The sequence below is a fragment of the Botrytis fragariae genome, assembly GCF_013461495.1.
Source record: "Botrytis fragariae strain BVB16 chromosome Unknown tig00000006, whole genome shotgun sequence".
Lineage (NCBI taxonomy): Eukaryota > Fungi > Ascomycota > Leotiomycetes > Helotiales > Sclerotiniaceae > Botrytis > Botrytis fragariae.
The window spans coordinates 1,688,677-1,708,229 of record NW_023500988.1 but is presented as its reverse complement, the minus strand read 5'-3'; the positions used below and the strand labels follow the sequence as shown (position 1 = coordinate 1,708,229).

The 19,553-nt window shown below is 43.5% G+C and overlaps 7 protein-coding genes across 7 annotated transcripts; 3 read left to right on the top strand and 4 right to left on the bottom strand.

The window, feature by feature from the left end:
- Window positions 1-1,706: 1,706 nt before the first annotated feature.
- Bfra_001706 (putative fructose bisphosphatase protein) lies at window positions 1,707-2,889 on the top strand (the record flags this gene model as incomplete). The annotated part of the gene is made up of 3 exons (XM_037332131.1): window positions 1,707-1,859; window positions 1,916-2,700; window positions 2,759-2,889. The coding sequence occupies exons 1-3, from the start codon at window positions 1,744-1,746 to the stop codon at window positions 2,887-2,889; spliced, it is 1,032 nt and encodes a 343-aa protein (XP_037196285.1). The 5' UTR covers window positions 1,707-1,743.
- A 1,282-nt stretch (window positions 2,890-4,171) lies between these two features.
- On the bottom strand, window positions 4,172-5,113 carry Bfra_001705 (uncharacterized protein; the record flags this gene model as incomplete). The annotated part of the gene is made up of 1 exon (XM_037332130.1): window positions 4,172-5,113. One exon carries the CDS (start codon window positions 5,111-5,113, stop codon window positions 4,172-4,174), a length of 942 nt encoding a protein of 313 aa, XP_037196284.1.
- A 744-nt stretch (window positions 5,114-5,857) lies between these two features.
- Bfra_001704 (putative rna recognition domain-containing protein) lies at window positions 5,858-7,173 on the bottom strand (the record flags this gene model as incomplete). Its single annotated transcript, XM_037332129.1, has 4 exons — window positions 5,858-6,112; window positions 6,152-6,516; window positions 6,619-6,724; window positions 6,841-7,173. 4 exons carry the CDS (start codon window positions 7,171-7,173, stop codon window positions 5,858-5,860), a joined length of 1,059 nt encoding a protein of 352 aa, XP_037196283.1.
- A 2,909-nt stretch (window positions 7,174-10,082) lies between these two features.
- Bfra_001703 (putative 3-demethylubiquinone-9 3-o-methyltransferase protein) lies at window positions 10,083-10,979 on the bottom strand (the record flags this gene model as incomplete). The annotated part of the gene is made up of 1 exon (XM_037332128.1): window positions 10,083-10,979. The coding sequence occupies one exon, from the start codon at window positions 10,977-10,979 to the stop codon at window positions 10,083-10,085; it is 897 nt and encodes a 298-aa protein (XP_037196282.1).
- Window positions 10,980-11,653: 674 nt separating this feature from the next.
- On the top strand, window positions 11,654-12,455 carry Bfra_001702 (putative 3,4-dihydroxy-2-butanone 4-phosphate synthase protein; the record flags this gene model as incomplete). The annotated part of the gene is made up of 2 exons (XM_037332127.1): window positions 11,654-11,714; window positions 11,803-12,455. 2 exons carry the CDS (start codon window positions 11,654-11,656, stop codon window positions 12,453-12,455), a joined length of 714 nt encoding a protein of 237 aa, XP_037196281.1.
- Window positions 12,456-13,596: 1,141 nt separating this feature from the next.
- On the bottom strand, window positions 13,597-15,082 carry Bfra_001701 (putative zinc finger protein 58 protein; the record flags this gene model as incomplete). Its single annotated transcript, XM_037332126.1, has 3 exons — window positions 13,597-14,367; window positions 14,422-14,561; window positions 14,620-15,082. 3 exons carry the CDS (start codon window positions 15,080-15,082, stop codon window positions 13,597-13,599), a joined length of 1,374 nt encoding a protein of 457 aa, XP_037196280.1.
- Window positions 15,083-17,727: 2,645 nt separating this feature from the next.
- Window positions 17,728-17,970, top strand: Bfra_001700 (uncharacterized protein; the record flags this gene model as incomplete). The annotated part of the gene is made up of 1 exon (XM_037332125.1): window positions 17,728-17,970. The coding sequence occupies one exon, from the start codon at window positions 17,728-17,730 to the stop codon at window positions 17,968-17,970; it is 243 nt and encodes an 80-aa protein (XP_037196279.1).
- Window positions 17,971-19,553: the final 1,583 nt, after the last annotated feature.

The following is a 19,553-nucleotide window of genomic DNA, read 5'->3' as shown; positions in this document are numbered from 1 at the left end:
TAGCAATGATTCCAGTCATGAAATTGCTCAAATGAGGAAAATTGTGATCCAATATCAGACTGACGTGTTACAAAAGTTTCATTTCCCGTAGGATCAAAGACTCTAGTTTGCGGTTGTTGTTTTGTCATCACATAGTGAAGGGAGAGGGAAGAAGATATAGATGCGCTTACCATTGATGATGAATTGGATTGGATTGAATTGAGTTGTGTCAATCCGATCCAATCCATACTGCATGAAGCAGAGGTTGTTGTTGAGTTGTGGAAAATATTTTGGGCAGAGTGAAGAAGAGGCAGAGTTTTGTAGCTTAAAAAATTTCATTCGCGCGCTAAAGACTAGCTTGAAAGTTTAGCGCAAGTTTTGTGTAGCCTGAGGCTCAGCATTGCATCGCTCATAACCTGAGGCTCTAACAATTCAATCACACCGAATTGATGATGCCCTCCCAAGTCACGTGGAATGATTATTCAGTTCGGTGATTGTGTTTTTTTGCCAGTTCTCACCGAGCTCTTGCATTTAACGCCGAAAAGCGTACTCTGTAGTTGCTCGGTAATAAACGTTCTCATCTCATCTCATCTCATCTCATGTCACCGACGAAAAGGATCCAATTCACGATTGGTCGATGTATGGTTAGCTGGGTCCAGGTAGATAGGTACTGGTACCTACTAGGTATAGACACCCAGGTATATGTATTCTCCTGCCTTCAAATTGGTAATGGAAAAACATTCTTGCGAACGGAAAGACAAATGACATATCCGTCCGAAGCCCGGTTTCGCCCGTATAGCTCTTTCGAGTGTAATAACTAGCTGTCATGGTCAAGGGCGAGACTTTTGGATATTACCAACCACATGAAATCTATTTCTCATCCCACCGGAAAATCATTCCTTTCTTTTCCTTTACTTGACACCACTACTAGGTACATACCTACTTACACTCAGCTGGCCCAACAAATCCGCATACCGGTATCACGTTTCCCGTGTTTAATTATACTCTTCCGGCCCCCATTCCTCCGATCCTTTTAGCGCGGGGCATTGAATGAACAAAGCAACCAAGCAAATACAACACGGGACCTGAGTGCGGGGCTCGTGGGGTGGGGGGAGGAAGGGGGGACCTTAAAAAGCCACTTAACTTTCCAGTGGGACGTGTGATATGGATGTGATGAAAGAGGTGAGGGATGAGGGGTGAGGGATGAGGGATGAGAGATGAGAGATGAGAGCGTAGCACATCTGGGTATCTAGGTAGGTGGTAAGATAGGTGGTAAGGTAGGTGGAAAGGTAATAAACAATACCGAATTGTGGAATTGGGGTATTCTAGTATGGTGGCTCGGCGTGGGAGAGTCATGTTGGAGAGTAGATCATCCAGCTCCAATATTTCTTCCTTCACAGCTTGGAAATACAATGGAGCATTGCAACTCGACGATCCAATTCCCATAGTAATCAAAAGGTATGATATCAGAAGAATAAATACCAAAAAAGTACTTATTACCCCTTTTCCTTCCCTTTCCTTTCATTCTTCCTTTCTTCCTTTTATTTCCTCCTTCTTTTCCCCACGTTTACAAACTATCCATCGGCGTGCTCGTTCTATCTTAATTATCGAATACTGCTTCCGGAATTCATACCCGTGTAGACCCGAGGTCCAATATTTATATAACAACAGGCCGTACTTTGACACTCCCTTCGATAACTCTTTTCTATTTATTTGTTTATACAATCAAACAATTCAAAAAGATTCCTCCTCAACAATCTCAACATGTCTCACGGCGGCGACCAAGGCTCAACAGAGCATATCAACACAGATATCATCACCCTTACTAGATTCCTCACCGAAGAACAAACAAAAGTCAAAGAAGCAACTGGAGATTTCACGTATGCCATCTACATTATTTGACTCTCTAAACCTGCAGAAAACTAACAAGAACCAGACTTCTTTGCCATGCCCTCCAATTCTCCTTCAAATCGATAGCATACTATATCCGTCGCGCAACCCTCATCAACTTAACCGGTCTCGCAGGATCAAGCAACATCACCGGAGATGATCAAAAGAAACTCGACGTCATTGGCAATGACCTCTTTATCGCTGCCATGAAATCCTCCGGAAAATGCGCCGTTTTAGTTTCAGAAGAAGAAGAAGAAGCCATCTTCTTCCCCGAAGCTAAAGGTGCCCGTTATGCCGTAGCGTGCGACCCCATCGACGGTTCTTCCAATCTTGACGCTGGTGTCTCCGTCGGCACAATCTTCGGTATTCATAAACTCGCAGAAGGCTCTACAGGAACCAAGGAGGACCTCCTCAAGCCCGGTACCGAACTCATCGCCGCAGGTTTCACCATGTACGGTGCCTCGGCCCAATTAGTTATTACAATGAAGGGAGGTGGTGTCAATGGTTTCACAATGGACAATGCGTTGGGAGAATTCATCCTCACACATCCCGATATGAAATTACCTAAATCGAGATCCATCTACTCAGTCAATGAGGGAAACTCTCTTTACTGGGAAGATAGCACCAAAAACTACTTTAACTCGTTAAAGTACCCTGAGAATGAGGGCGGAAAACCTTACAGCGCAAGATATATCGGAAGTATGGTGGCAGATGCTTATAGAACATTGCTGTATGGAGGCGTTTTTGCCTACCCGGCGGATAAAAAGAGCCCCAAGGGTAAATTGAGAATTTTGTACGAATGTGCACCTATGGCTATGGTTTTTGAAAATGGTAAGTTTCCTTTTCTCTCCCCGCATTTATGCACGGAATACTAACATGATATCTCCAGCCGGCGGTCAAGCATTAAACAGTAAGATGGACAGAATGATGGAAGTAGTACCCGAGAGTATCCACGACAGATCCGGTATCTTCATGGGTAGTTGGGATGAAATGGAGAAGGTCAAGTCATTTCATAAGTGAGGGAGGAGTTTGATATCAAGATGATTGGCTTCGGGGATTGGGGTTTAGGATATGGTTCTAGGTAGCGAATATCATTTTGTTTATTGCCCTGAATAATAAATAAATAAATAAATACACTGATTGCTATAACCCATTCCCTGGGTGAGGGGAGGTGAGAGTGAGAGTGAAAAAGGAGATATCGGAGTTGAGATACATTGTTGATATTGTTCATTAGAAACCCCTCTATCTGTCTGCTTTACACGCTTCCTTCTCAGCCAAACCACGCATTCCCCCTCTGCCAGAGAATTCGAGCATCTTTATGCATACATACATATTGTTCGCCCCCAAAGATCAAATATCTATGATAGACATAGACACAAGAACAGAAGCAAACTAAAATATCTCTCGGTTGGGAAGATATGATATGATATGATATAGAATAGCTGACATGTAATACAGTACAATACATCACAGCACAGCTTGGCACATAGTCTGCTGATATCATGAATGTTATGATTTTAGGTAATGGTGAAGAAATGAGATAGAAATGAGAATTAGAATGGAAATTGAAAATGGGTTATTGATGGGTAATAGACATTATATAAAGCAACACACCAAGGAGTCAGAAAGCCAGAAAGCAAAAACATAAACCCGCATTAATTATATGCATTTATTTGTATTTTTATGTAAATCTACATATCTGTGGAGCTCTAATATAATCATGTAGAATCTAGATTGTGTATTGTATTTACAAGAAATTGCTACAATCCAAGTCAACAAGCTATAACATATGCCCTCCTCCGCTCCTCCTCAGCATCCCACAATCTTCCTCGTCCAAAGATCTCGCTTGTAGACGGTCAAAACAAAACTCAATTATAGCAGATACATCGTGTTTCCTCCGATTCATATCTGAAGTGTACATATTACACATCCTCTCTCTACTCTCTCCTCTCCATTTCCCCCTTTCACACCTAGGATTTCGTATTTCCAAGACACATTCGTAAATTTGTCTTTCCTCAATCTCATCTCCATACCCATCCCTTCATCTCCGCCTCCGTATACATCTTCCTTTCCCCTCCCTAAATCTCTCAAAAACATTTGTATTCCCATCTCCCCCCATTCCTACAAATCAAACAATACAGTAACCCTTTTAATTCTTGAAACTATTCTTCCCCCTATCTCATATATTTTTTTAAAGGCAGAGGATGTGTGGGATTTGATGCATGGAGACGTGGTTCTTATGAAGAAGATACACCGGCTCCCATGATCTACTGTCGAATCGTCCCTCATTCCTCACTAAAAATTACCGTCCATCCATCCTATCCATCCTACCCCACCCTTTAACATGAAAACAGGAATTTCGCACCCCGATACCCAAACCACTTTGACAAGACAAGCGCCGGGTCTTCAATACGACAGGAGGAATCCACTCCCGCGACATACGACTCCCACTCCTCAGATAGGATAAGCGACCAGCAGAGACGTGCCCAAAAGGGAACTTCTTGTGCTCATAGTATAGTGTAACACCCTGAGTGCTCATCATCACATCGAGCTGAACTTCCATCGTGTAATTCAGCTCGCGCCCAAGCTTCTTGTAGGTCTCGACCCATCGATCTATCGCATGATCTGTGAGGTTTTGACTTGTGTCGGAGGTATCAAACCGCACGGAATACTGTTCCAGTCTTGGGAAATCTAAGCGTAAGCGACTTAGGAATATGCTCTGATTGGTGGAAGTATGGTCAAGAGCCAGGCGTTTGACATGTTCAAACATGTGTCTGAAATTATGCCTCCAGGGAACCTCTGTTCTGAGCATGGTGTAAAGTTGTGTGCTGATATGCAAGGAGTCAATCTCAGCACTGAAGCATGATTCTGGGAGCCGAAAGTATGGTTTGTAAGTGAGGATAACTTCTTCGCTGGGTAACAATGATTTTGAGATCAGGGTTTTGGAGGTGAAAAGCAATTCTCTCAATTTCCAGGTAATGTGAAACTGGGCAGGGCTGTCGCTCAAGATAATGGTTTTGAGGAATTTGTCGTGATGGCACCCGAGACGAATCATCCGAGGCTCCAGTTGAACAGCCATTTCGAGAATGGATAGCACGATTTCGTCAGGTAAAGACATCTTCTCATTCGATGACCTGAGTTTCTCAGTGGATGGTTTGACGAGGTCAACTGGAGAGTATCGTATCGTAAGTTGGGCAGTGGGAGCAGCAGACAGCTCTGTGACTTCGGGGTCTTCGTTCGTCATGATGAGAGTGTAAGGATGACACGTTGATGTAGCCGCGAAAAATTGATCGTGAGAATACAAAGGAACGAAGTCACTACCTTATATCACACTGTGCCAATCGGGATCTGGAACATCTGTGTTGACAAAGGTAAGGATTCAAGGGAGCCCAAAGGTTTAGGAGCACGATCGCTAGCATATAGTTATTGATATTACTTGATTCGGCCGCACTATGCTACTATGAAGTAACTTGTGAGAATAATTGAGTGCCAAGTTGGGGAGAGGTGTACTCCGCGCCGATTTCGAACAACCGATCAATTGATTGGCTGGTATGGAGATATGTTTGAAAGTCTTTACACTAAGCTTTTAGCTTTTATGATTTCGACTCGTCTTGGCCATTGTTTAGCTTATGACGCGCGAAAGAGAAATGAATTTTCTTTTAGATATATATCATGGGTGGGGATATTATACATTAGAACCTTCTTGACCGAAGTCTAATAGACAATGGAATCTTATCAAACATAACGTGAAATGATGTCACAGATATAACTAAGAGTAGTAACACTTGTTACGCTCCAGAATAAGCTTTGTGTTTTCATTATAAATTCTGTTCGTTTCGCTAGCTAGACCATTTTCATCTCGAAATCCCAAACTCCTTCGCTCCATAACTACACTACAATAGTAACCCAGCTGATAGAAAGGAAATATTTTGTACATTTTTGCTCCAAATTCCTCTCAGCTCTCCATCAACCTTTGGCAAAATCTCGGTCATCTGTCGGTGCTTAAATTCCTCCCGATTGCTGCAATAATTTGGAGACCTAACTTCATCTCAATCTCATTCTTAACGTCTTCCTCTTCCACCTCCACCTCGAACTCGACTTGGACTCCGACTTCGATCATCATAGCTACTATAGCTACTATAACTAGGACTTCTCTTTCTTCTCCCATCCCTGCTTCCATCTCTATCCCTGCCACCTCTACCTCCGCGGCCCCCAAAACTGTCTCTCCTATCCCTCCCTCTATCTCTCCTTGGGGATCTTGACCGTGATCGGCTACTTAAACTTCGACTTCTCGTCCTATGTCTTCGGGGCTTCTTGATCTCTCGCGGTTTCTCTCGCTAGGTCTATAAGTATCACCACCTCTTTCTCTTTCCCTATCCATCATTCTTCCGCCTCCTCCCATTCCACCTCCAGCACCCCTAGATTCAAAGCCGCCACGAGAGTTCCTACTACCAATTGGAATTCTAGGATCGATATTTACTCCCCGACGGGCCATGGGTGGTTGTGGACTAAATTTGCGGCGAGGTAAGACGATTGATACATTTATAACTGCGCCATCGAGTTGTGATTCATGCATATGAGCTATCGCAGATTCTGCGGATGACGAAGAGACGTAAAGAATATAAGCTGTACCACGGTTGGTATTGACTTTCCAAAATTGTTAGCTGACATATTCGTTGTAATTTATACAATAGGATGGTAGAATATGAAGATGAGATGATATGCAGAGAATTTTAATGTGCAACTTACAACTTCTATTCATTGGCACATCTAGATCTTTGATCTCGCCAAAACTCCCAAATATTTCACGAAGATGATCTTCGGTAACATTTTTGGTAAGTTTCTCAATCACAACCTGCAAACAGAATTCATTGTTAGCATTTGCATATCAAACTCCGATTACCAACAACAGCAATGATTGAAATATCTTCATTCTCAAGAGAAGAAGAAAATAAAAGCGAACAAACGGACCTTAGTACTCCTCGGGGCAGCTACAGATCCAGCACTCTCACTTCTCTCCCGACTTCTACTTCGACTTCTACTCCGACCCCTAGGACTTAAACTTCTTCCTCGACTTCCACTCCTATATCTCGCGCCTCCACTTCTGCCAGCACCAATTGCGCTTACCAAGCTACGACTCCTACTTCTACCCCCAGATCTAGATCGAGAACGAGGTGAAATTGAACGGCGTGGAGAACGGCTGCGCGACCGAGTATAGCGTGATGCGCTGGAATCTGGAGTTCGTGAACGGGAACGTACACGGGAGCGACCGCGGGGGACAGGTGAGGGGGTTGGTGAGGGCATTGTTGATGGGTTATAATTTTATAGCTGAAAGGAGGGGGAAAGCTTGATGGATTGATTGCGATGGGGAGTCGCGTCTGGGGAATTATTTTGCGCGAGGCTGGGCCGTGCACTTGCGGATCAGAATTGAGAGATTGAGGTATTTGTGCCTAAGGCTTTCATAATTATACGAGGTGCATTTGGTCAATATTGTCATCCTTAACGGAGACAAAGGTACGGTGGCTTTCATGAATGCTAGTGTGTTCAGGTTATCACAAGTTAAGCTTCCATTTTCATTATCGAGGTTATGATCCTTCTTTGCCATTTATCTCGCCGGATCCGGATATGTTTGAAGTCATCGTTTTCAATTCTTCTCTGATACTTCAGATATTCTGGCTATCTTGTCGCTATTCATGTACAGTGATGACACCAGCTTTGATCTGAAGATCTGTGGTCCAAGTTATTCTAGTAGGCTTTGAGGATTGGTATCCCAAGTTTACTGTCTCCTAAAATCACCTTGCCCCCCTAGACTTGTAGCTAGTGAGGGTTCAAGACCCATGATGATCACTTTTGATCCGGTATTGTTGATAGGTGGCCTCGATTCATTCCAAGGGCTTTATCGTTAAAGCAAGTTACAATGCAGCCTTTCTCCTTGTTGTTCATGTTTTTGTTCTGGCACGCACGAGAGGCCTAGGAAGCTATATTGCCTATGTTGGATGAAATTCGGCAACCTGTCAATAATTGGCCCCTTCCAATCTCCAAACTATCCTCTAGTCATTAGATGGTCTGGAGATATGCGTAGATTCTCGCCAGAATGATTATTCAATCAGCATATGTCGGACGATTTAGAACACCATAGCTTTTCCTCTCTTCCCATTAGCTTTCTATGCCGTTGTCCATTCTAGCTTCTATGGGCCGTAACGAAGCATGCGAACCTCGTCAATTTCTCCAAAAGGTGTAGAATTTTCCACGCTACAACACAAGAGATCTATTGTCCTAAGACGCCATGAGTCGAAATAGTAACCACAATGTATTAAAGCAAGGTTTCCACCTCACAACTAGCAGTCTCTCATGTACAATTCCAAATCTCCAGGATCTACCTTTGTTCACCATTCTCTACAAATTTACTTCAACTTCATCTCGAATGCTCCAGATGAGAATCCAAAGTTTTGTTGCATGTTTGCAAAATCCTGTGTACTTCGTCTAGAAGTCTGCTTCATCTACCCTAGAGCCAATTGAACATCAATTATGAAACTATCGATCCCTAAAACACTACGAAAAAGCTTTCATCAATTTTTTTGTCATATCTTAATGGCCGGCTCTTCTAAGTGGCCGACCAATTAAGGAGTGTTGCCTTTCATTTATAGGCATCTGAACCACCCAAAGGCCGAATCAATATCATGCTAACGATTACACACCACGCCAGCTGCTGTCCAAAAATTCCAGATATGCAACAAAATGATCTCACTTCATCCATTCACCACTTTATGCGATGGAGCTTACCCAAACAACTTCAGATGATAATTCCCTGATTTTACACAAGTTCCGTTGCACAATCGAGATATCTCACTCCTCGCTAGTAAAGCCAGGAACCCGAATGAAGCGTTCACCAGCAACTATAGATCTCAAACTAGCCATAAAGTTGCAGCACTGCCTCTGTAGACCTGCAACAAACTGATTAAAATCCATATATTCATTCACCAATTCGCCATAGAACACACCGAATACTTTCAGACGACAACCTACTAACCTCATCATAAGTTTCGTTGCACATCTCACAGACAAAGAGCACCCTTGGAGCCCTGAACCGAGCACCGCTAGCAACATTATAACAAGCTAGCCACTATATACATCTACAGATAAGCAACAAAACTAACTCACCTCCCAATTCAATACTTCACATGACAACTCACCAGGTCTTCTCACATATTTTGTTGCATATGTAAAACACATCTTTCTGTTTCCAATCCCCTTAACCACTTATTATTATTATTTTTGAATATATCACGCTAGCAACACTACAACAAGCTAGCTACTATATGCACCCACAGATATGCAACAAAACCAATCTTCCCTCACAATTCACTATTTCACATTACCGAGCCCACCAAGTAGCTTCATACAACAACTCACCAGCATCTTTCCACACCTTCCGTTGCACATCTGAAATATTTCTTTCCGTTTCCATCTCTTTGGTTACTTATTACTATTAGAGTTCTCGAATGGAATACGCTGGCAACAAGCTAGCAACTATACACATCACTACACACATCTACAGATATGCAACAAAACTTTTCAAAAAAACTACATCCTACTTATCGCTCCAAGGTTGTTCAGTGTTATTCACTTGAAGATGAAGAAATGCTATGGGGAATATGAGATTTGGGATGATAGATAGATGTATGTATTATGTTCTGGATACTTGCTGTAGAGCATGGGATGGGAGTGAGATAGACTATGGTTACCTATGATATGCATATTTTCTAGATGGTATAGACTTACAAGGTGCAACGCTTTGATTTACTATCATTGTTATTACATTTCTCATAAGAATGGCTCATAAGTTGTCGTAGGTATATCAATAGTGATATATCTTGCAAAGCCAAGTCGGCTATATGTTTTTGCGACATTCTGAAAGAATACGCTTTTTTGGTATCATTGCAAGTAGTGGATCGCATTTGATGCCAATATTCACAATATCATGTGAATAATACTGTACCTGCAGTGCAAGAGCTTAAACACCCTAGAGTATACATCCAAATTCCTTCGCCATCTGTTATCAACCCATTCCGGATATCAACAAGTGGCTTCGGTTTCTTGACGAGTAACCACTCATCATTACTAACATTACTTCTGTAGGAACCCTCAGGATATCAACACCTTAACGAATACAAAGGATCTTTCCCCTCCCAGTGCATTCCCCAGACACAACCTCACACCTGCGTAACCTCATCCCTCCTAATCCCAAAGAAATAATTCCCCACCTTCTCACTCCCAGGCACAACCTTCCACCCCAACCCTGGCACATAAACCACCCCCCTAACAATCGGACTATTCCAGCCCCTCTCCCTCAAAAAATGTCCTCTTAACTCCTCCTCATTAATATACTGATTCCAATCATGCGTCCCCCTCGGTACAATCCCCATAACATCCTCCGCCACCACCTTTGTCGTCAACCAACTCGTCCACGTCCTTGCCATCGTACTCATGATAATCCACCCCCCGGGCTTCACAAACGGCGTACACTTATCCAGAAACTCAGACGGATACGTAATATGTTCAATAACCTCAAACAACGAAAGCACATCATATTGTTCCTCTCTCGATGTCGGCCTCGGCAACCCCTCAATCGACGTATTCAAATACGTTAATTTCCCCTGCAGCCCCGGATCTTTGCGCGCATGAGCTTTTGCAACATTCAACACTACGGGCGAAGGATCAATCGCCGTGACGCTCCCCGAATTCCCCATTCTCGCGGCACTCTCGGCGAAGATCCCGCCGCCACACCCAATATCGAGATATTTCAGCCCGGAAGATGCGGGGGGGATGGGCTGCGAAGAATGACATGTGCGAATGAAATCATGACGGAGCGGATTCATTAAATGTAGTAACCGTGAAGAGCCATGGGGATCCCACCATGTTGATGCGAGAGCGTTGAAATGCGATACTTCGTTGGGATTGACAGATGATGAGGAATGGGAATGGGAATGGTTGGGAGAAGTAGATTGACTTCGAAATTGATTCTGGATGTATCGAGGTGCGGTTCGGAGAAGTAGATTGATATTTCGGAGGGATGTCGGATGTAGTGGCGTGGAGAGAGTGAGGGGCATGATTTGTATATTTGTGTGTATGTATATATGTATATAAATAATGTCACAAAATTCCTATATAATCCTGTACTCCAAGTCGAAGGCCAAGCTCTTTCGTTGCCAATTGGAATTGGATAACATTAACTAGTTTCCTAGGGATATGTAATCGGCTCCAAGGAATAGATTCGTCGAGGCTCAAAACGTTCGAGAAATCCCAGGTTGTGTGTGTAATTTTCGTATATGATTTGTTGAAAAGCGTTTGCTGACATGAAAATTAATTGGTTTTTGTCAGCCTCTTGGTAAGCCCTTATGCATTTCTGTCTTCCATACCCCTGTACTATACCAAAATCCCCTAGTTGTCCGATGCCGAAGATCTTTCCATCCGCCCCGGAGAACAAAAAATGTACTCAGGGCACTTGAGATGTTCAGCTACTTCATACCGCAAATTTGTATCCACTGACTTGAATATATAATCATACACATATCGTTCCTGATATTATTCTTGACAATATTGCTTATTCATTGTTACTTCTACTTTCGTGATAGAAAGTCCAATTGTCAAATCATCATTAGATATCTCACGACATCTCCCCACTATCATTCGGAAGCGGGGCATTTTTATATATTCATCCCATCTTCTCAGTCCGATTCCCTCATTTCCTTCCACGCACAACATATTCTCATAGATAATCAAAATGCCTTCTTCAGACATAATCCATGAATTCGATACAATCGAAGACACAATCACCGCCTTCAGTAAGCACTCCCTTCATCCGCTCTCTCCCGACCCTTCCCGTACACACCCATCCCCCCTCCCAACTAACTCTCCCCTCCCTCCTCCCAGAAAATGGCGAATTCATCATCGTCCTCGACTCTGCCTCGCGCGAAAACGAAGGCGACCTAATAATATCCGCCAGCGACATGACGCCCGAAAAAATGGCCTTCATGGTCCGCCACACCTCCGGCATAATCTGCACACCCATTCCCCCCTCCCTAACCACGCAATTCGCTCTCCCCCAGATGGTCAGCGATAATGAAGACCCCAACCGTACCGCCTACACTATAAGTATCGATGCCAACCACCCATCGACCACTACCGGCATCAGCGCTCACGATCGCTCTCTCACCTGCACCATGCTTGCGGATGCGAAATCCAGCCCGCAGAGTTTCCGAAGACCCGGTCACGTATTCCCCTTGCGAGCGCGCGAGGGCGGTGTGCGTGAGAGACCGGGACATACGGAGGCTGCGGTGGATTTCTGTAAATTGGCGGGAAAGCCGCCTGTGGGGGTTATATGCGAGATTGTGGAGGATGGAGAGGAAGTTGCCGGACAGGCGATTAGGAAGGAGCCGGGAATGTTGAGGAGAGATGGATGTTTAGCTTTTGGAAAGAAATGGGGGTTGAAGACTTGTACGATTGAGGCTCTAGTGGAGTATTTGGAGGAGAAAGAGGGGAAGTGGGTGAAGAATGAGGAGCAGCGTAATGGAAATGGGGTTTGAGATGAGAAGCCGATCTATGTGTGTTATGAAAGACATCAGGTGTGATTTTCGGAAAGAAGAGAGGCTGGAAAGAAGGCCGCTCGAAGGCAATGGAGAGTAGAGGTAGACATCTGTAGGAGATAAAACGGAGACGATAAATTTGTTGGATAGATGATGAGGAGTTTAATCGGTCCTTACTTGTAGTTCTATATGGGCTTGGTATATTAGATTCAACCGCCGCGAGGAGCAAAAGGCAAAATCTCAACAATGGAATTTAACTAGATTTTCAAATGTTTCTTGAGTCTTTTCTACATTCTACTATTTCGCAAATCGGATCTACTACATCTCAAGTAGTTGCTTTGCATGTATGCGCACGCACTATACTCAGTTTCATCGAAAATAAGAGAAGTCACAAATAGCATTGCAAATACTCAATCATCTGACAACACATCACCACAAAGTAAATACAAAAGTCATGTTAATTTTTTTTCATTAATGGCAATTCTACACATAATTTTAGCGCCAGCAAATGCAGTAAAAAAAGCAGCCTCCTAGCAAGCATCCCGCCCATCAATTTATTCACTTCCCATCGCTCGCCCCAAACAAGACCAGACCAACCCAATCCCGGAATTACTACTTTACAATAAAGTAAGAAGTAAAGAATTTGAGCCCTACTGCTCAATTCATCACAAAAGCTAATGCAAACATCCCACACCAAAATGTGTAGCCCTAATAGGGGGCCAGTCCAACGTAGAAGTGAGTGTCGTGAAGCTTGATACCAAGTGTGATGAATGTGAAAGGTAAGAGACCAATATCATCATTATTGCCATGAGCCACAACCCCGAAGTTACTTAATCAGAAAACAAGGTCATTTGCTTCATGATATCTAGAGATTCTTTATTCCACCGAAAGAAAACCGCCTGAAAATCACAAGATCGCAATAGAATCTCAAGAACGCCAATATCGAGATAACAAAGCCCTTTTGATAGTATGCAGTGCTGTCGAACATCAAGAGTGAACGATCAGAAAGAAATGAAAGAATGAGTCGTGACGTGTACAGGGTATCAAACATAGTTCATGAAAAGATTCATAGCACTATGAAAACCAGAGAATCATTTAAAGCAAGCAGAGAAAGAAAGTTTCAGACAATACGATATGTTCATCATTGAGCTGTGGCCCATAGATCGCCCATTCTTGGCTTCATATCATATTGTTCTGGCTCCGTGCTTTGTGGTCTTCTCATATTTGAATTTGGGTAATACATCTGGCCTATCGCTGCGCCAGATCCATACGGATCAGGGTCTGGATAGACATAATTGTTGTTGTGCGATGGAGATCCCATATGAGATGGTGATTGCCAACCCATATTGGTCATGTGTGGACTACCATTTGCGCTACCAGGTTGACGTTGTTCCATGTTGGCAGGAGGCTCTAGAATGTTTGGTGGGCCATAACCGGTTGGGTGGGAGGTAGGTCGTTGTTGCTGCATACCATTTGCAAAAGCAGTGGAGACTGGTGGTGGCTGGCTTGGTACACCATAATCACCGCGAAGATGGCCAGGTAAAGAGCTGTTATTCATGTAGCCGTAATCACCAGGGTGGCGCTGCATGCTATTCATTGGTGCCATGTCAGAACTTGGAGAAGCAGAAAGATGTCGGCCTGGTGAAGGAGTTGACATTGGAGATCCATTGTTTGAATATGACTCGCCATCAGAACGTTGTCTACTAGGTCTGTTATTACCAGGTCGAGTGGCGAGAGCAGCAGCAGTTGCGGCAGCAGCCTCTTCGACAGTTCCGGTATGATGATTTTGGTGGCGTGTCAAAGTGGTTCTTCGAGTGAAAGTCTTTTGACAATCGGCATATGGGCACTTGTATGGACGCTTCCCTGAATGAATGCGCCTATGTCTAGCAAGAGAACTGGAATCACTAAAGGGCTATTCTAAATTAGCAAAATTCTCCAACCTATAACTTATGAAAATAATGCTCACCTTTGCACATCGTTCGCAAGTGTGAGGCTTTTCACCAGTGTGAACTCGGAGGTGGACTGTCAAAGCTGATCTTTGAATGAATTGTTTGCCACACCCCGGATAATCACAGACATGAGGTCGGACACCACTGTGAATTCGCTCTAGATGAAGGGGTCAGCAACTCGACTGGGATTATAATTATTTTATCAAGAAACTTACCATGTCTTGCAAGGTCACTTCGGCGAGCAAATCCTTTGCCACATGTACTACAAGGGAAAGCTTTTGTGACTGTGACATCTCCAGGTTGACGCTGACGCGTGTTATCTTGTTGTTGTGTGGGCATCATACTGTTATCGAAAGGAATATCGGGGCGGTAAGGCTGTTGCATCATTGGCATCGCGTTTTGCATACCGGGAGGTGAAGGATAACGCATGCCATTTGGTGCTCCGTTCATTACATTCATTCCCATTCGTGGTGTAGAATATTGAGAATGTTCAGAGCCATGAGGAGAAGTACCTCTCTCGGATCCAGTGTCAGACATGCGCATTCCGTTGGCTTGCGATATAGTTTGGAGTAAGTGTAAATCTTGAGCCTGAGCTTGAGCTTGACCACTTGCTGATGCTGCCGCCGCCGCTGCTGCTCCTTTCACTCCTTTCGAATTAACTATTTCTTTGATATCCATAATGAGATGATTCTTTTCAAGATTCCCTTGGCTAGAAAATCGGAGTAGAGAGGAATAAAAGAAGATTATAGGAGGTGATCGACGCTTGGATCAGGCGTTCGTACCAAGTTTTGAAATCTGGTACCGTGTCTCGAAGGTTGCTTTGTGTCTCGGGAACCAGTGTTCGAGAGGCTGTAAGTCGTATGCAAGAATATTAAATAGAAAATACTTTGCAAAGATATAGCTTGGGCCGTAATGACCAAAGAGACCGTAGTGAATTAAGTAGAATAACGTGACTGAAAGTTCTTCGTTCCAATCAAGAGTTAAAGTGACCTTTTAGATTGACTTCTTTTGAGGGGATTTTGCCGCTTTTCACTTTTTTCAAAAAGTCTATAGTGGGTGAATATTAGCAAAGTGTTATGGGGTAAGAGATGCAATGCTGTGTGTAGTGTTGGCATCAACAACAACAGCACGGTGCACACCGCCAATTCTCCTAATTGTGTAGAAATAATAACGTAGAGTTAGGGGTGGATGAGTGGGTGAGTGGATGAGTGGATCCAGTATGTATGCACTGTATGTACTGTGTGTATGTAGATATGTAGATATCCGAGCTTGCTTACCTTATTATTGATGACTAGGTCACTGTCCACTGTATGGCTTCAAAAGTAAAAATAAAAAAAATAAAAAAATTGACCGCGACAATTTTCACGATCAGTTACTATGTAAATTCCGCCAGTCTGGACACTGGGTGGGCGGGGATGCGGGAATGTCACAACGCACGGGCAACCGTACAGACCGGTTAAAATTGATTGCCTCTGCTTTTAATCGTTCTCAAATCAGAAGAATATGCTTTTCCAATTGATGGAACGCTGATGTTGCTCGAGTCTCTTGGCTTTGTTCCGCTGGATTGAAATAATCTCCTAGACGCGACTGCGCATGCGTGTTCTTTGGCCCCAAGGAAGTGCCGTATCGTACCGTAAAGTAAAAACACTGGTTCGTATGAGCTAGCGATGGTTCTCAGAACTTGAGAATATGCTGGCACCTCTTTTGAGTGATGCTGGTTCGAAATACTGCAGTGTCTGAGGCACGAGCCAAAGGTTCGTCTGATGAGATGATATATTGGATCAGTGGTGAATGTGAGATGTGATGAGGCAAAGTGTCTTTGCAGTGGCGCGTTTTCGAATTTGGGTTGAAGAGAGTTTTGTGAATCCGCAAACTTGTTCTCTCAATAAGAAGTGAGCTTATTAGTCCAACAATCCTTTTCTTTTCTTATGTATGCGCTCTTGAGACTCGAGACCTTCTGCGAATATTCAGGGTCTTGACACAAACTGTTCGCGTCGCAAAGTTATATCTGTTTGTAGAATCTGTTTGTAGAGCGCGTCTTACAGTTCGAGAAGTAATTGATCCTTTAAAGGAGTCGAGAAATCGAAAGAAAGATTTAGATAGATCTTCTAGTATTCCATCGGATGTTAGTGATTTGTTTCCCTACCGTTGGTAGTTGATGGGTCAGGATATGCAAACTTACATTGAGATTGTAATTCGATCTTACGGGATTGAACTGACGTTGGAGTGATGTTGTAGTTTTCAAGGTGACACGAAGGTTATTAAGATGCCTCGGAAGGAACCATGCGATTGCTGCAGGGCGGAGAAGAGATCTCGAGATGGAGGCTGCTTCTGGGCTGAACTAGAAGCTCGGGATACAATGCGGCAGGTACTCTTTCTTGATAGTTAATAATGCGCCGATGCCGGTTTTATAGATTCGATGTAAGAAATCATGTACAATCAAGATGAAATGGTCTGTTGATGTTCTTCAATTAGAAACCACAGATGATGAGCCAAGATATCAAAGCGTAGAGGCTATTGTTGGAGAAGACGGATGAGGAGTTCAGAGAATGAGATAGGGAAGGTTCATGTATCGTGAAAAAAATGAGATGCTCTCGCTCTCTCTCTAGGTACTCACAGATGATTTTTAGTGGTTTAGCGTTTGGATGTGTGGATAAGGCGTAGAATTGTCAATGGACTTCTACTTCTTTTTTTCTTCTCGAAAAAAGAGGGTGAGATATTTGGGTACCTGGGTGTCTGGGTGTCAAGGAGAATTGACAAGGAATGCGGAAATATTGAGAAAAGACTGGGAGCAATAGTTGAGGGAAGGGGTGGGTTGTAGAGATATTCGGGTTTCGAGGATCGAGGGGAGGGGGGAGGGGGGAACTTGGGAAGATTGAGAATGAGAGGGGGGGAATTAATGAACTAGAAGCATAAGAAAAGGGTTCGAATCCTTCTTTTGGCCTTCTATTCGGCAATAGTGGGTGTATTACGAGGGTATTTAGAAATTTAGATGGATGTCGATGCTCTTTTTGTTTTTTTTAATTTACAGGGGCTGATTAGGTTTTGCAGGCTTTGTTGATGGAGACCTTTTGGAAATCCTGGTTTGCTGGTACGATAAAAAGAAAAGTCGCTAAAAGCTTAAAACAGGGTGGTCAGAACTTTAGTCCTCGATTTACTAGGTATAGTCAGTCTCTATAGGGGAATTGGGAAGAGAGACTTGGAAGAAGCAGGGCAAGGGAAAAGAGAAAAAGAGGAAAAGATTCATGTCAAGAGTCAGGAATTGAGACTTGATGGAATAATAATAGATTGCTTGATTAGTCATGGATTTATAGAGAACTGAGATGGTTGAAGAAAGAAGAAAGAAGAAAGAAGATGGAAAGAAGAAAAAGATGATGATGAAGACGACGACGATGAAGAACCAGAAGAAGAAGAAGAAGAAGAAGTGGAAAAAGAAGTGGAAAAAGAACAAGAACAAGACAACGGCACTTCTAATCGATCCGAGTACCTATGAATACACACGTCCGTCGGTCGATATTGCTTGGGAATATGCACATATTGATCAAGGACAAAATTGTACTCTGTAATAATCATAAACAATATGTACCAAACGAGAGATGACTTGAAATCTGCCGATCAACCTCCACTTCTCGCAGTCCAATGTCCAATGTCCAATGTCGCTCCAGTCACCAGTGTCCAGCGTCCAGTGTCCACTTCTCATCCACTTTCTTTTAATATATGTAAACATTGACATACACTTGACTGGATGAAGATTTGCGACTACATAGGTAGGTAGACACTTGCTGACTTGCTAAGTTTCGTTTCCAAGATCCCCTAGTTTACCCTGGTCACAACCGACTCAATCCTATCAATCCTGTCACCGCGATCTCTCAAAGATGATTAGGTGACTGCTTTCTCCTCTTGACACAGGCACCAGCTAAAGGAATCTACTGTACAACACACACTCACTTGCCATACGTTTGCTCTCAGGGGTTAACATCTGGAGCATATATGAACTTTGCCTCACGCTCTATCGATACCATACAGGCCAAATACGCACGCCTATTAATTGCACGCGTTGATTGCCACAGCTTAATGCCACTTTCATGTCATTATACTTTCATTCAATTACATTAATGGTGGACCCCAAAGCAAGCTTGACAGGATAATGCTAACACCGGTTCAGTATCAAAGCCATTCCGAGCTTCCATTGCTCTCATGCCATTTTTTTCAATCGTGGTAAATTAGCTTTATTTACAATGTCCATGCCCATACCCAACCAATTGCCATTCATCTTGATTCTTCAAGATGAATGATGAATGGTGATCTAGTGACCAAGGACCACCCGGGGGTCCATTGCCATTATGCTCCCTCAATTAACGGTGCCCCACGCTACATGCTACATGCCACTCCCTACCTCTAAGCTATCCGACCACCGCGTTTATCATTTGTGCTTGCAAGTTGCACGATTTGTGACCTCACAAGCGCTACGCTGTGCCAGGTATAGGTCAAGGGGGGTGAGTTAAGTTACAAGTGGTAAGGTACGCTGCCGCACTATGTCAATTACCCCGTAATGAGCCTATTGGAAACATCAGCCATCTCCTGGAGTGCTGGGAAGTTCCATCCTGGTAAACCTTGAGGCTCGAGCAGCCTCTTGATACTCGATAGTAGATAGTAGATACGTACCCTACACCGTCATAAGGTTTTACGAAGTCCGAACAGGGTAATGATTGATGGGTGGAGCTCACTGTGCTAAAACTCCTAAAAAGCTAAGCCACAATGTGCCTGTGCCTGTGCCTGACTGCATTACTTTCCACGAGAATCTTAGGTAGGTCATTCCTAGATTATTTGTATACTTTACCGCCTTGTGAACAGTGACCTTGCATATCATTTAGTGCCACCGTCGTGTTCAACTAAGAACGGCATCGGTACGGTACAATCACTCACAGCTCGTTGACAGATATCACAAAAGAGATGCACTCACAATCCCGGATTAAAGAACTTTACGGAATGCGTTGATGATTCTTCAATAGCGTTTGAGAAGCGATCACTATCCTCGGTCCAATGCGAGACACGTGGGGCGGCTCAGACGAGTAAGAAAATGGTAGCAAATTCCGGGGGGGTTTTGAGATTTGGAAACTAGGAGGCGGTATAGAACAGTACCAGGGGG